The 17,834-nt window shown below is 37.9% G+C and overlaps 1 protein-coding gene across 1 annotated transcript in view; it reads right to left on the bottom strand.

The window, feature by feature from the left end:
- The window catches only part of LOC134288789 (uncharacterized protein DDB_G0271670-like), a 105,588-nt gene extending 100,957 nt beyond the window's left edge, over positions 1-4,631 (bottom strand). Inside the window, exon 1 of the mRNA XM_062854664.1 lies at positions 4,554-4,631. Within this exon, the coding sequence (XP_062710648.1) occupies positions 4,554-4,631 (78 nt within the window). The remainder of the gene's footprint in view (positions 1-4,553) is intronic.
- Positions 4,632-17,834: the final 13,203 nt, after the last annotated feature.

The raw sequence follows: 17,834 nt of genomic DNA, 5'->3' as shown, positions 1-17,834 counted from the left end.
GGATTCATTAAGAAATTATCCCAAGAATTCCTCCCGGAGTTTATCCAAGAAATAATACAATCATTCTTCCTGAAATTCCTGAATGAATACCTTCTGAGATTTCTCTAGGAATTCCTTCAAATATTTTTTCAGAAATCCTCCAGGAAATCCTCAAGGGATTCTATTAAAAATTTCCCAAGAAATTCTATCCGGAATTAATTGAAGAATCATTCCAGGTATTCCTCCTGGCATTCTTCCAGGATTTTATCCAGGCATTTCTCCAGGGACTCCTCCAGGAGTTCTACCACGAATTTCACAAAAAAAAAAATACCCCAGGTATTTCTTCAGCAATAGCTCCGGGAATTTATTCAGGAATGGATCCAGGAATTTCTTCGGAAATTCGTACAGGAATTCCTTCAGGAATTCTTCCTAGAACTCCTCCAGAAATTCCACCGATGATTCCTCCAGTAATTCTTCCAGAAATTACTTCTGAAATTGCTCCTGCAATTCCTCCTGAAATTCCTCTGGAAATTTCTCCTGGAACTCCATTAGAAACTCCTCTCAGAATTCCTCTAGGAATTTATCTAGGAATTTCCCCAGGAATTTATTCAGAAATTCCTCCATGGATTCCTTCCAGAATTCCTCTAGAGATTCTTTTAGGAATTCATTGAAGGATTCCTCAAAGAATTAATTAAGGGATTCCTTCTACAATCCTTCCATGAATAGTTCCATGGAGTTTCCCCAGGATTTCCTATAGAGATTTATCCTGAAATTCCTCCTGAGATTCCGCCTGGAACTTGTCCGGAAGTTCCTCCAGGAATTCCTCCTAAGGTTCCTCCAGAAATTTGTAGCAGGGATATCTGCAGGGTACTTTCCAAGAATTCCTCCAGGGATTCTTCCAAGAATTTCTGCAGAAATTTCTCTAAGAATTTTTGCTGGAACTCCTTAAGGGGTTTCTTCAGAAATACCCCAGGAATTCCTTCAGAAAGTCCTTCGGGAATTCATATAGGAATTCCTTCAGGAATTCCTCAGAAATTACTACCAGTCTCAATGTCTCCAGCGGCACCTCCAGAAATTCCACTAAGATTTACCGCAGGTATTTCTTCAGAAATTGATCCAGGAATTTCTTCGGAAATTCCTACAGCACTCCTCCAGGAATTTCTGCAGGAAATCCTTCAGAGATTGCTTCCGATATTCTTTCAGGAGATTCTTCAGCAAATTCTATAGGAATTTCTCTAAGGGACTCCTCCGGAAATTCTTGCAGGTTTCCTCCAGGAATTAATCCATGAATTTTAACTCCTCTAGAAATCAGTCCAGGAGTTATTTTACGGGATCTTCTAGAAATTCCACCAGGAATTCCTCCTAGAATATACCAGAAAATCCTGTAGGGATTCCTCTAAGGATTCTTCCATGAGATTCCTCCAGTAATTCCTCCAAGAATTCCTCCTGGAATTCCTCCAGAAATTTCTCTGGGAATTCTTCTAGAAATTTATCTTGGAATTTCATCAGAAATTTCTCTAATGCTCCAGGCGTTACTCCAGGAACTTCTCCAGGGATGCCTCCTTCAGAAATTTCTCCATTAACTTCTCCAGGGAATCCGCCAGGAATTTATCCAGAAAATTTTCTAGGATTTCTGCCAGAAATACATCTAGGAATTGCTGAGAAAATTTGCTTTTGATTTGGAAAATGTTTGTTTTTCACTGGAGCTTTCCGGAAAATTAGGCGACCCTGATTTTTTTAGTTTAGTGTTTCAAATATATATGATCCTTACCTATGAAAAAAAAATATTAACCTTCAGAACCTTCGTACCAATTTGTACGATAATAAAAAAACCCCTAATGCTCCAGGCATTAGTCCAGGAACTTTTCCAGAGATTCTGCATGAAATTTTTCCAGAAGGTTCTTATTACGAAAAAATAATGAAGCACTATAACTGCACAAAAAAATATAACATATCATAGTGGAACACTACAAATGCGTAATAAAATAGGACATAACAGAAGGACAAATACAACACACAACATATATCTTGCCCTGTTACCTAGTGGATAACAGTTTCCGATGACAGGATGACGAGGTTTCATAAATGTTGTTGGTCCATCAGTCAATCCTGTAATCGTATTTTGTCTGGCAGGTTGCCTTTCGTTCGCAGCATGTGTTGCTTTCATAGCTTGAGTTTTGTCTAGGAATTTCTAATCCTAAGGGGGCCGTTCGATTCGGGTTTCATCACTAGAGTTCTATAACTTGAAGTCTGTGCCTGGGGAAGGTTTACATCTCTAGTACTTAATCACAGCCCGAAATGGCCTGAATGTTGGCAATCGAAATAAGATTGCGGGCCCCTATTCTGTTAGAGCCCTATAAATATGCATTAATACTAGGAGAATATTTACAAGTTAAAATAGCACATTTAGCACAAAAATAAAACTTGTAATATTCTCCCGGATTTCCTCCAGAAATACATATTGGAATTCCTCCTGTGATTTCTCGAAGAATTCCTCCTGGGATTCCTCCAGGATTGCATCCAAAAATTTCTCCAAGGATTCATCTCAAAAAAAATTCTAGTAATTTCTACAGGGATTTTTGATGCAGATTCTTCAGACTTTTTTCCTGAAATTCCTCGCATAATTGCTCTTCGGATTCCTCCAGCAATTCATCCAGGGATTCCTCCAGGTATGCTTTCAGAAACTATTCCAGGGATTCCTGCAGGTATTGCTCCGAGATTTCTTGTGATGATTTCTTCCGAAATTTCTCTCGGGATTTTTTCAAAAATTTATTCAGCGATTAGTTAAAAAATTTCAGTATTCCGTTCATAATGTTTTTCAGGGATTCACCCCAGGTTTTTTTTGGATTACTTGTAGATTTTCTGAACAATTTGAAGGATTTCTAGAGGAATTCGTCCAGCGATTTGTATTGAAATTCTTTTAGATAATTTTAGAGGGACACAGAAGTCAAGAAATGCTCCAATAAGTCATCCCTAAATTCTTTCACAATTATCTCAGTACAATTCTCAATTACTTAATTGTCAGCACAGTTTCAATTATCTGAGTACCAAGTCTTTCACAAGTCCAATCATGAATACCTTCAAGATTACCCCTTGCAGCATCAGCTTTTGAATATATTAAAACTTCCTCAATGACCATTTGAATTTGTGCGTTGTTTGATAGACGCAAAAATACCCCTGGTCCACGAAATAAAAGAAATTATTAATTATGTGACATCTATTCTCACTAGGAATTCAAAAACTTTTGGTGGAATTCCATTGCTAATTCAACCAGATTTTTTTCCCACATGATACTTGAATTCCATAAAGAAGCACTTAACCGAATTTTGCAGCAATGCTGCTAGAAAATTCAAAGATTCTTAAAGATACTCATCAAGGAATTTCTGGAAATTATCATTTAGATTCAATTTCTCAGCGACTTAAAAAAGAAGATGTACAAAGTATTGATTTTTATATAATGCTGGTTATATAAAATTTCAAAACAAAACCAAATTATTACATAGACCATTTTGGACAATGATTTTGTAAAGAGTGACAAGTTGAGAATTGTCTCCCCCCCCTCTAGTTACGCCAATGGGTTTAAGGTTCAAATTGGCGCACGTTCACTGTCCAGAAAGGTTAACCTGCCGAGATCCACTGTTGATGGAGGGTTATTCAGTACCAGTGATGTACATAAAGCAATATCAGAGGGCTTTTAGGTGGTTTCAGGAGGTTTTAGGGGATTTCAAACAATTGTTCAAACGTGTTTTAGCGTGCTTTAAGGACTTTTAGGGACGTTTCGGGGAATTCAAGGGAGATTAAGGAGCAGGAGACTCAATGCATATTGCAGTGGTTTTAAGAGTTTCAGGAGGTTTTCAGGGGCATTTCCAGGGGTAACGTAAAATTTCAGAGGCGTTTAAGTTTTCAAGCATTTCCGGGGGCCTGAAGCCCTCAATTCAGGGGATCGGTTGTTTTACTATCTGAAGGCAGAATTTCCAATAATCGATATTCTAAAAATAATTATGTTTTTTGCATAGATGTTTTTTGATCCTAATTTCCAGTTTATATGCCACTGTGGAACGGAGAAAACTCTGACACACCGTATACAATTGTGTTCGGAAAACTTGGCACACAAGTGAGAACATTCGGATCTCTCTTTGCTTCACCGCACCGAGTCCTATCTGTCCACCGACCCCGCTTGAATTCCGGCTAAACCCAACCGCACACTCTGCTGAGTAAATACAAAAGATTAAATTTAAAATTATTCCATCAACCTTTTCGTCCGGACTGGCAGCTGAAACAGCAAAGAGTATTGGTAGCTGGAGCTGGGCAGAAGCTTCAATATTTCTAAATCCCTCCACGTTTCCAGCATCCCATGCAGTTCCGAGCAGTTCCGATCCAACCGGCAATGCAGAACAGGAACAAAAGCTGTTCTCTGCATCACCTAGCTACATGCTGCACGTGATACTTGGTTGATGGGATTTCGGGCTAGATATTCGTTCAAACCTTCCAGGGCAGTCACATATGCATCGGGCCTGCAGCATCTGCCACACCTGCTGCAGCAGCATTACATCAACACCTACACACCTACCTACCTCTCTAGGCACCATTCCATGCCGGAGCATCTCCAGCTTCGGATTATTATCGGAGAACGTCGATGAAAGTGCAGACATTGGCACTGCCGCTCACATTGGCATTGTTCTTGGGTAAGAAGGTGAGAAAATGTTCTTCTTCAAGGACCATCAAACACCTTCTGGAGCCTACATATTACAAAGAAAAAGGGATGTGTTTCCTGCAATCAATATTGGAAACTGAGTCGTTCTATTTAAAGCGGAGCTCGATTTGAACAGCTTGGCTGCTGGGAGATGTGCTTATACATATAGATTTCAGCTACATCTGATGCATGAATTATTTGAGATGCTATAAGAGGGAATAACTTATGTGCAGTAAATGGACTGCATACGGAGGGTTTCATCCTTGATTTGTACTTCGATATAGTAAATGGAAAAAAAATCAATAATCAATATTGATACTTGAGACTGACATGAACTTTCGGTAAGGAAAGAAACACTGATATGGGACAATATATCCGAGCGATAACAACACCAATTATTTAAAAAAAAAGTTTAATGTTGCTTATTACTATGATATATTCCAAGGAAGTTGATATTCTACATTTCAACGTTCTCAAACTGATGTTTGTTTTACATTTGGCATACTTTTTCGTTACCTAATTGAAAATGAAATTTCAAATCAATGATGATAAATAAATAAAACCAAGTAGAGAAGCTCCTGGAATTTTCATTTTTCAATAAATTGAAATTTATTATCAAATGTGCTACAATATAAACCAGAGTGTGATAATGTGGCCCACAAGAAAACTTGCTTGTTACCATCGGCAATATGCGTCAATCTTCTAACAAGAATAATAAGATCATCAAAAAAAGTTTCTGAAATGTAAATCCATTTATCCTTTAGGAAATCAGGATGGAGAAACTCTCGTTGAGATACTGTCCCACTACTTATTCCTTACCTTTAGCAATGTTTTTATTTCGAAAATCCTCACCAAGAAAAAAAAGAATGAAGGCGCTTTTGATCAAATTGATATGCTCTTGCACAAGCTTTTGCGCCTCCATAGATGTTAAAAGCCTATGCAGAAGCTGGGAAATTTGTGTTCCATTTATTTAAAATCCATTTTTATTTTCTATTGTCTTTTTTGCTTGCATTTTCATTCATTAATCGTGTAAAAAAACCTTTGTAATTCTAGAAGAGTGGAAAAGCAGCTTTTATTGTATACATGCTCATTTGAATTTATTACGTAATTATTTTATTTTTAAGAAAAGTTAGCTGTGCCATTTTCCAAAATTTTTGCTTTCTCAAATTGTAAGATCAATCAACTTTTTCATACCGAGACATTTTTATTCAGTCTTTCTAAATCTAATGATTATATGGCTTCTTCCAAGAGTTCTATCAAAAATGTCTAAAAACATATTTTAGGGATTTTTCCAGAAACTAGTCCCCCAAGGTTTTTTTTTTTAAATCAAGAATAACTCCACAAGTTTCGCAAGAAATTCCTTTTCGGGATCTTCATCAAATTTTTCAAAACTTCTCAAAAGATTTTTTTAGAAAACCTTGCATGATTGCTTTAGAAATTCTTCCATGAATGTCTTCAGAAAAAGTTTAGTGATTGCTTCAGAGTCATTTGGAAAACCATCCATGGATAGCTTTAGAAACGGTCCATGGATTCCGGTGAAAAAACCTCCAGGTATTTCTTTAGAAATTCGTCCAGCGATTACTTCGGAAAATCTTCCAGGAAACGTCAAAGAAACTCTGCCAAAAATTTGGAGATTTCTCTGAGAATTTCTTGAACAAACTTTTTGGGAACTCGTTTAGAAAACTCATAGTTTCCTTTAGAATTTCCTTCAAAGATTACAGAATTGAGGTTACAACAGAAACTCATGGTATTTCTCTTTTGTATTATCTTGGATTCCTTCCAAAACGACTCTTGGATTACATTGAAACACATTCCATGGAAAGCTACAGAGATTTCCCTAAAATTTGCTTCCGAATTTTCACTAAGGCATCTACCGGATTTTTTTCCGAATCATCCACGGGTCCCTTCAGAAATGCTTTCAGAGCTTCGGAAATTCATAATTTCAGAACTTCTGCAGAAATTTTTATTCGGATTTCTTAACCTTCCAGGACGCGCGCCATCAAGCAACCGAAACTGCACCGCGCTGTATACGAAAAGCGAGGTTTTTTGGTAGTGTTGTACTTTTTACAACAGCGCGTGCGCTGAAGGGTTAAGAAAAAGACATTCTTCCAGAGATTTCCTAAAAAAACCCGTGAAAATCCATTCAGAAATTCTTTATAAAATTCTTTCATAAATGTGTCAGATTTCTTTGAGAAATCTTCTATTAATCCCTTCCTAAATGCCTTCATGGTTAACTTTAGAAATTCCTCAGGGAATTCTGTCTTAAAATCTGCCAAGGATTTTGTCAGAAACTCTAGCAGCGGTTCCTTCGGAAATTCTGCCAAGGATTTTAAAGGGAATTTCTCCAGGGATTACTTTAAATATACCCTCAAGAATTTCAAAAATTCTTCTAGATAGCAACTCTGTCGGGGATTTTTTAAAAACTCTTCTTAATAAAAAAAAATCTTTCCAGATAATTCTCGGAAATTTCTCCAGGGATTCGCACAGAAATTTATTTAGCTTTACATCCACTAAATTTTTCAGGTTTTCTTGCATAACACAGCGCAACATTTTTTTTTGTCTCAAAAGCAAACTTATGTGTCTGTGACAGACTCCGGGCCGCTGAATCCGGGCTCAGATTTGCTCCAGCACGTCACAATTATGAGCTATACCTCAATTTGTAGGGCAAAATAGACAATTTTGACCTTTTTTGACTGCAAACCATTAAGCATGGAAATATTTTATTTAAGCAATCAAAGGGTAAATTGATCAATCAATATCTAAATTAATGACTTATGCAAAATATTTCGATTTATCAGATCCAATTTGATAGATATAAGCATTTTATGTTAGTAAGTAAGCTTGCATGCAACGTTTGGAGGGTGACTTGTATGGGAAAAATCTTGCCTTACATAAAACCTTAAACTATTAAATTCCATTTTGTAAAACGAAATATTTTTGGCATGAGTAGTTAATGTCCATGTTAACTGTCAATTTAATGTTTGATGGCTTGAAAAAAATGTTTCCATGCTTGATGGTTTGTAGTCAAAAATAGCCCAAAATCGTATATTATACCCTATGAATAGAGGCATAGCTAGAAAATGTGACGTGCTGAAGCAAATCTGAGCCCGGATTTGGATTCAGCGGCTCAAAACCCGTCGGAGGTACGTAAGTTTGCTCTTGAGATAGACCAAAAGCTTTTTTTGCTGTGTAATAAATTCTAGTGAGTCAAACAGAAGCTTCTCCAGAGATTCCCGCAAAAGCTTATACAGAAAGTCCTTCTGGATTTCTTCCGCGTATTTCTTCAGAATTTCCTTCTATAGACGCCAACGGAGTGTGCATTAACCTTCTTAGCAGCACCAACGATTTTATATTCAAACACCATTGCCCCTAAAACGAAACGGTTGGTACGGTTGTCCCCGTTTCTTCCTTCATTAAATTCAAAAAAGTTTGTCAATCATGTTATTCATAAGTGGATAACCTGATTGCTTTAAGTTTTTGAATTATCTTCCAACCCATTAGTCTGCACAGTGGGCCTGGCCGTTTTAATATTTGTGTCACATCATCTCTGATATGCTGCAAATATTAATGCTGACAAGAAAATATCGGAAGAAATTTTGGTATTTCCAGGATGCTTTTCAATACTGGCTGTGCAAGCACTAGAATAGAATAGAATAGAATAGTATTTCTTCAGAATTTCCTTCTATGAATAAATCCAAGAATTTCTAAACGAATTCTTCATTATTATTATGAAACTATTCAATAAAAGACACTTTATCAGATAAGTTGGAATTCGTGTGCGTTTTTCCAGGTATTGCCACAGGAGTTCTTTCTGAAATATAATACAGAACAAAATGCTCCAGGAGTGCTCTTGGAAAATCCTCCAAAATGTTTTCAAAGAAATTTTCTAGAAATTTTCCTAAAAATTACTCAATAAACTTTTTTAGGAATTCCAACAAGAGTTTCTCCAGGACTTTCTCCAGGTATTTCTCCATGAAGTTCTTCGAGATTCCAGCAGGAATTATTTTGGATATCCTTTCTATATTCTTAGATTTTTTTCAGAAACTCTTCCAGAAATTAAGCAGAAATTACAGGAAGAAATCGTGAAAAAAAATGTCCGAAGAAATTCCTTCAAAAGCTCCATTCACGTATTTTATAGAAGTTTTAGAAGTGTGTAACAGTTGGGAAAAGCCAACAATAACTGTTTATTTAAATGCCGATATAAAAAAGCTCATCAAATTTTATAGCAAAAGCATTCGCTTCCAATCGGTAAACCGATGGAACATGAGTGTAGAACAGAAATGTGGACTGAGATGGGCGGCATGTAGGCGTGAGCACTTTTAACATCTACAATATCTAAAATCTACCTAAGATCTAATAACTTATATTGGGTACCAATGTATTGGGGTTTCGCGACGAGATTTGGACAAATATCTACAATTTAAAACGAGACAGACAATCGGGAACAGGTTTAAAAGCTCGTTGGAGGAATAAGGACAACCTTCGAGATAAAAAAAGGAAAACGATCAACTTCCGCCAAGGAATGTATACGTAGTAGTTAAACTTAACTGTCGTATGGACTACTTGACTCTCCTTAGCCTAAAAACTCGTCCATTTCTAGTTTTGATCTGAAACCTACAAGTCGTGTCTTAAAGTGATCCCTAGAAAAGTTCCAAGTTAGTAGCACATGGTGGAAAAATCTAAGGCTGTGTAAAGATTTGCTTTAAACTAAAACAGTGGAAGCTTTGCTTTAAACCATAGTTCCAATCAAAGTTAATAATCGTTTTGTAAAAAGGTGATAAAAAAGTGGTCCGAGTAGTTAAGTGACCACTGTTGAGGTAAAATTGTCTAATCAACTCAGTAAATCAAAGATTTAACCTGTAGTGCTCTTTATATAGAAATTAAAACGAAAGATTGTGAACAGAAGTGCAGGCTACGGTAGGAGCTGGAAGAAAAACGAAAAGGTAGATATTTGTGTGGTTTTTTAATCATGGGTGTGTGTTAACCGATTTGTGGCTTAGCCACATCACGTGGCTTTTCTTTGGTTTTTGGATCTTAATCCACAGCGATCCCGTCGTGATCCACCTGGTAGGTGGAAATCAAACCGGCGTCCGATTACACGCCGCGTGAAAGAACCGTGTCACTGCTCACACCGCATTTTGTGAACGACCCACGAGCACGTGGTCGATCTCGGAACTCACCCAACATCGTGTTCCGATCACGCCGACGCCACTACCTACGATCGGGTTTGAGCGGAGAGCGACGCGAGAGGCTGCGGGCGCGTGCTGCTCGTACGGATGAGATCGGCGCCGCGTACACCTGAATCACGCACCTGAGCGAGCAGAAAAACCTCGCCGGAGTCCCACTAGCCTAGAGCCGGTGGTCGAGAGCGACGCCTAGGAGCGCAGCATCGGGAGGAGTTCATCAACGGCCGCAACGTATAAAAAGGTACCATTAGTATAAGCCACAACCACACCCCTAGGGTAGAGTAGTGATAGAGGTAGTTTTGAAAGCTGTATGAGATACGATGAATACAGAGATATAGGCCTAAACAGCTCACAGTGAAATTCTAGCGGTGTATTGAGTTTTCTTAGGGGAAGGGGAGTTTTATTTTGCTTATTTTGATCGGTCGTGAGAATTGAAACATTTCGGTCGCTGAATTCGTTGGCATTGGTTTTGAGTGAGTACGTAACGTATCCGGGGTTAGAATTTTTGAATCTGATAGGCTGGAGAACCTGCCCTGAGGGTCTCTCTCGGGTTAGTCGGGCACGCAACTACGGTATTGGCATCTCTGCTCATCGCAGGGTTGGCGCAAAAAGCCGGTACCGGAAATAAGGTACTATTAGAAAATCCCCGCCCTTTACAAGAGTTAGAAATTTGGTTTTATAAGTTTTGTTCCTGGGCAAAAAAATCCCAAAGCAATTTCAGAGTAATCTTTGTAAGAAATCCTGGATAAATGCATGGAACATCACATGAAGATACTCCTCAAGCATCTCTTCAATTATCTCAATCAAAAAAAAATCATGGCAAACTTCTACAGAATCTCTTGACATATTTTTGGAAGGATTTCTGGAGAAAATCGTAGAGGAACTTTTGAGGGAATCTCATCTAATATGTCTGAAGAAATTGCAGTCAAAAGCTTTGATGGGATTTTTGAGAAAATCCTTCATTTTTTTGGGGATCCTTGCAAGAAATCCTGGTGATACCTCTAAAGCAATTCTTAGAAGTATTTCTTGAACAATTTCTAAAAGATTAGTACACAAAAAGAAAATAAATCTGAAGAAAATCTACCAGCAACAAAAAAAGTTTGGAGAGTGATTCAGAGAATCATTGAAAAAAAATCCCAATATAAAATTTATTAATTTTATCTTCAAAATATACCTGGAAAAACTGGAGAACTAACGTGAATTTTAGTTTGACGGGATTTCATTCCATTCCGACGGTTAGCCAAAAAGTTTCAGAGGGTCATACGAAAACAAAAGTAAGTAACCAATTTTTAATTTCGGTGGGTTACTTACTTTTTTTCTTTAAACCACCCTCTGTTACTTTTTTATCACCATCCGGAACGCAATGGAATCCCGTTAACGTACACGAAATTTGTAGATCGTGGTCAAAAAATCAGCTTAATTGGACCACTCTCAAATACAAGGTTCCAAACCAGAGCATTTTGTATATAAAACAGCAGTCGATTACTAACTTTTGTCACCGACTTATATGGCGGTATCTTTTTTTTTCCCTGTTTGGGGCATAACCACTGCGACCAATATTTGATCTGTTGTGGTATACTGTAACTAGTTACATTGGCGGTATCTAATGTACACTGAACATATAATTTGTTGCATTGTATGAAGTTGCAAATCCATTTTACGTTAACCAATTTATGATCAACGTTCCATGATCTCTAACAGGCTTATTTTCTGAAAAGCTTTTTTTTTTTCAAATCCCATTTTGGTCACTGATCTTTACAAGACGGTGCCTGAAGCTGGAGACAATCAGAATTTTCAAACCACTAAAATGTACGAGACCTGTGTAAATTTCATATGTGATGAAACAAAAATTTTAATTTTCTCTACGATATTATAAAATGTATGTGCTACATGCCTCTGGATTAGTATGGCCTGTTTTTTCATCGAATTAAAGCTATTTTTTTACTATTTTAGCCATTTTCTCTTATAACCGGGCGCGCAGTTTATCGATACCCACTTTTAAGGCTTGCATTATCACTTGTTAAAAATCAAATATGTTCATTTTTATTTTGTAGTGCTAGAATAGAGACATTGACTGATAAAAAAAATACCGTCGATGGGGGTGACAATGGGTCTGGGGGGTGAGATTGGGTCAAAACAGAGAAACATATAATTTGAAATAGCTCCATAACTATCGATAATTTTTATTGAAAACTTTATATTATTTCAAAGGGGAGATGTTTTTACACGTCATGATACAGAATAAGATGTTTTGCAATAATCGTTTTTTGTTAAATTTGTGGCTAAACTTATATGATGAAACTACTAGTAAATCACTCTGAAAAAATTTCTCCTTCGTAATGTTTAATACAAGTACCTAACCATAAATTTTCTTATAAGTGGTTAGCTGTAGGTATTACCTGGTTGATGTAATAAAAAAAGCGGGCTGTCATTGCTCTTTTTATTTAAAAACTTAATATTTTCGACCCTTTGTCTAAATATTAAGAATGGGGGTGAGATTGGGTCAAGCAAATTATCGAGTGCACATAACCTTAACTAAAAATTCAACTTGTTATCCAGTCCCCATTTGACGTTAGAGTGGTGCCATGTTTACCGTATTTTCACTAAGGCACGCTTTCTTTCAAAAATATGTCGAGAAGCGTCAAACGAGTGTGTTAATACGTTTAGTGCCTAAAATCATTTATAACAATACACCCATGCGTGTGGACAGCTCCTCTAATCATAGTGTACTGCAATATCGGAAGCTCACAAAATAGACTTAACATAATATTTGGACGACCCTCTATCTTGAGATAGAGTGATTTGCTTTAGCAATATAGAGGCCAATGATCATGTACATAAGAGTTTATAACGGAGGGTTTGGTTAGACATTTCTTATGCAGTATACAAAAACTAGCATGTTTTTTTTACAATCAATCTTTCATTCTTTCTTCGCCCCTCCCTCATTGTAATTTCTCCTCCTCTCATGGAGGTTGAAACTCTTAATGATGATGATTATGATGGCTAAAAATGATGATACAGTATACAAATGTTGTTTTATCAAATTTCGACCATTTTTTCCGTTGTATTAGCCCTTTTAGGTGGATTAATCATCTTTTAAAATTACCTTAGCTTTTATTTGTCATGACAACATTGTGTTTAAAGTAGGTTTACTATATATGATCAATAAAATTAATTTATATTCTTAGATAGGTGATTTCGAATACTTTGACCCATTCTCACCCCCTCTAAGGGGTGAGATTGGGTCAATTTTCAATCATTTGTAGTTTACTAAGCAATTCATATAACGTGATACTTTCTTGCTAAACTATCATTACCACATAGGAGAGTATACATACGAAATAAAAAGTTACTCCGACTTCAATTGCATTTGTTATCTAACAAATAATCTTTGAGTATCGTTTTTTGACCCATTCTCACCCCCAACGACGGTAGTCATAAATATCCCATATTTAACGTGTAGTAGCGTCTTAAACTTTTCGCATTTTTTTTTTCCTGCCACACCCTGTATGCTTGAAATCTCAAAAACTCATTTTTTTTTCTTTCTTATTTGTCGGACAAACATACAAGATGCTAAAAAAAGCACACGTATATCAGCTTGCTTTCTCCCAGACTCCGTATCTTCTGATTCATACCTACCAGTGCTAGACACCCATCTGTTGGCGCTTATTGAAAGCATTCTGAAACAACCAGAACGCTTTCCACACTGATTTAAATTACAGGAGATAGACAAAATGATCGGGAAAGGCAATCTTTTCACTTTTCAAACAAGAGAAAAGAACTGTAACTTCTGGAAAAGTGCATCAAACAATCTAAAATTTTTACTGTAGGTTGTGTATCAATGATCCAAATTTGGGATAGATTGAGCTATTCTACATGAAGTTAGAAAGATTCTAGAAAACGTAATAATTATCCGATTGCCAACTTTGAACAGTTTTATCTCCGGATTCAATGAACTGAATGCAATGACATTTTGAGCGTTTATGACTCATATAATGAGCTTTGAAAAAACTTTGACTAAACTCAAAATTATTGATGAGAGAAAAAGTTACAGCGATTTCATTTATTTTCTTTTTTTTCTTTTTTGTAAATGGATCTTCTTTTAATATGCTTCCCATTACTTTTTCAACTTATTGCCGGTTATTTTATTACTTTCTTTCAAAACATATTCAATTTAGTGTGGGTCATCGGAACCGTTTTCTCAGATCAAAGCATTTTGGGTTCCGTTTCGGGTCCTGAGTGTCTGTGAAAAATTTGAGCACGATCGGTTGCGTCCACAAAGTGTGGACGCAACCGATCGTGCTCAAATTTTGCGCAATGCAATTAAAATTCGTATGGGATTTTACATTAAAAAGTTTCAGACAAACTTTTTCAACTTATGACAAAAATGCAAAAAGGTATGTTTTTCACCTTTTTGCATTTTTGTCATAAGTTGAAAAAGTTTGTCTGAAACTTTTTAACCGATACTGTAAAATGATAGCCTAGGATGTTCTGAAAAACTTTGTTGAAGACTGCAAAGCGATCCGATGCTTGTAAAAATAGTAATAACCAACGAACCGCAAGCATGTGTTTATGTTTTAACATGTAAAGGAATAACAATAGCAACAAAATCATGCTGTTTTGTCAAGCAATGCCAACGCTATAACTTTTTTCATAAGCATCAGATCACTTCGCGGTTTTCGGCAAAGTTTTTCAGGACACTAGGCTATGTTTTCATTTTATCGGTTACATGGTTTTAGAAAAATTCGAGCTTGTTATGAGAGAAATGCAAAAAAGTGTGTTTTCCCATGTAAAATCCCATACGAACTTCAAACGCGATGCGCAAAACGTAGACATTACCGATCGTGCCCAAATTTTGCACACTTATTATTGGGTCCTGAAATGGGATCAAAAAAGCTTTGATCTGATGGGATACCATTGAATTTTCCATTTTTCCATATAAACGATGACCCACTCTGATATTCATAATTGAAGTCAATTAGAGGAAATTCAAATAAACTATAATTACCATCTCAAATTTTGAAGTGATGTTGAATTTTTATCTAAACGCTATAATTTTGTTCCGTGTCAATAATTTCGGGCTATGTCAAAAGTTTTTCAAAGCTTATCATATAAGTCATGAACGCTCAAAATTTCATAGTATTTGGTTCATTGAATCCGGAGATATAATAGTTCAAAGTTGGCTGTCGGATAAATAATTATGACTTTTTTAAGAATCTTTCTAACTTCATGTAGAATAGCACGATTTCTCCCAAATTTTGATCATTGATACACAACTAGTTGATCAACTTACAGTAAACATTGATTTTTCATGCACTTTTTAAAAAGTTACAGCCCTTTGACCATTTTTTTGAAAAGTGAAAATTTTGCCTGTCTCGATCATTTTGTCTATCCCATAACTTCTACTTCCAACAGAGAGCATGCTTCTTTTTCACTTCTCGCACACGCGCCGTCATATACACATGAAAACAGGTTGCTTTGTTTTCTCTGCGATCCACTCAAACATCAGTGATGACTGCGAAGCTTTGTTGCATTCTACGAAATGCGAAACCCTTATGTGGCCAACAGGGTACCCGGGTACCCACACCCAGTACCCCTTTTTTTGTCTGTATTAACGAGATTTTTAACCCTAGGCTAGTTCATCTCGGAACCCACGCTTTACTTCCCTTCCGAAGGAAGAACCTACATTTTGTGAGTATGTCGGGAGTGGGATTCAATCCCAGGTCCTCGGCGTGATAGTCTTGTGTTCTAACCACCACACCAGGTCCGCCCCCACCCAGTACCCCTTTAAAATACACGGTGTAGAAAAAAAGCAAAAAGTATATCGGACACATAACGGTTAAATACTTTGGTTCATTCTTCAAAGCATAAGCTAAAATCTACGAATGAGCAAGTTCACCGTCCGTCGGATTCGTGCATAAAAGAACTCCATTTGCACTGTTCGAATGGACCGTAAATTATACGCAAATTGTTTTCAATTTCTTCTTCTTTTTCTTCGTTATGGCACTACGTCCCCACTGGGACTTGGTATGCCTCGCTTCAACTTAGTGTTCTTTAAGCACTTCCACAGTTATTAATTGAAGGGCTTTCTTTACCTGAATTTGTATATTGTGTGGCAAGTACAATGATACACTATGCCCAGGGAGTCGAGAAAATTTTCACGACCGGAACGGGAATCAAACCAGCCGTCTCCGGATTGGTGATCCATAGCCTTAAGGACAAACGTTTTGGAATCCCGCTTCAATAGTGCATCAGGAATTCAGACGCACAAATCTCAAGAAACAAGCTTCAAACAACAGTGCATTTTATTATTTTGTTCTTGCTCATTTGGCGGCCATTTTGGGATTCTAACAAGTCTGCCCTTAACCACTAAGCTAACTGGAGACTGGAGACAGTTTTCAATTTACGAGAACTGGTTTTACGAAACATATTCGTTAAGGTTTAACGAAAGCATAATTTAAGTATAGCTTCTGTTTATCATCCATTTTCATTCATAAAATCGTTAATTCATGAAAATTGCCTTGGGAGTAGCCTGATAGTTTCAGATTAGTCTCCTAGGTTCCCCGGCAGCCAGGCTAAACAGCAGTGCATTTCCATCCTTAAAAACCTAGGCTCATGGTTGCCTAATGAAGGGTAACCCTAGTTGGTAACCAATAAACTTTTAAATCAAGAAGGCCTGGAGATTTATACATAGCCCCGTATTGCAATTTAAGCAAAAAAAAAATATGCACCACGAGCAGCAAGTGGGTCTGAAATAAAAACGACCCACATCACATGAATTATGTCCGCGCTCCGCTTAAATCGTGTTACACCGTTTGAACATAAATCCTATTAGATTTAAAGTGTGACAACTACAATAGTTTATTTTGAATCCATGTTTAATTATGTGAGATAAATCGCTCTGTCTCGTATGAAGAAAAAAGGAACGGATGCTTCTATAAATATACATGCCATCCGATCCGACACCAACAAGAATGGGCACAACCACGATCTCTTCATCTAAGCCAAACATTTTTCTTCCTGACCGGGCCCATGCAGGATCAACAGCGTACAGCCCGCACACTCGATGCCGGTACGGACCCATTCACCGTTAACTAATCACATTCTCTGCGGTGACACACACAATTTATCCTTCCGATTTTGCCGGAGCCGGGAACTTCCCACGGCGGCGTCCAAAAGCCCGGAGCAGAAATCAATCGCTGTCACTGGGTAATGCACCTGCATAGAGAACGAACGGAAAGGAGCGTTGCCAAACAAAACATCCAAACGCCGTGTCCTCTATCCGATGCGTTTCGGGTTTACCCATCTCGAAGGAGCATCCGTGCAAAAAAGTGGCTTTCATCCTTCCCGAAATCCAGCCAGGACACCAGAGTCACCAGGGGATGCCAGCCGAGCCGAGTCAAACCGCAAAGAGTATCTGCCTGCCACCATCTCTAGAGGCATACACACACACCCTCCCACACGCACAACGCAGCACCACCGAGAGTACGCTGTTGACTCCCGGAACTCCCGCACTAATTCCAGTCACGCGCTTCCGTGTGAAAAAAGCCAACCACCGACCGACCACCGTAGCCGGTCCTTTACGTTGCAGGAGCACAAAGGCACTGCAGCGCGAACAGCGAACATATTTCGCACTTCTTGGGAACAGACGTAGCCGCATCTTCTAGTAGGGTCCTGCACATCGCGTATCAGTGCTGCTTCAACATTGTTCACGGCATTACTGGCCCTCTAGTCGGGGAACATAGAAGGATGCACCCGGAAAATGTTTTTCTCCGCTCCGGTTGTGCTCGGTGTTTTCTCTTTCTCTTGCCGGGTTGGCATCACAGTCGTATAGACGAACGTTTTCCCGCGAAGTGGATTCGGGTGGGTGACCGAGATGAGTGCTGCTCGAATCACGAATTCGGCGTGAGTTGACTAACGGATTCTGGGGGCAGTGGAATGGGGTGGCGCTCGGAGTGCATTGAGAGACGGTGCTC

Source organism: Aedes albopictus, chromosome 2, assembly GCF_035046485.1.
Source record: "Aedes albopictus strain Foshan chromosome 2, AalbF5, whole genome shotgun sequence".
Classification (NCBI taxonomy): Eukaryota; Metazoa; Arthropoda; class Insecta; order Diptera; family Culicidae; genus Aedes; species Aedes albopictus.
This window is presented reverse-complemented; position numbering and strand designations above follow the sequence as displayed.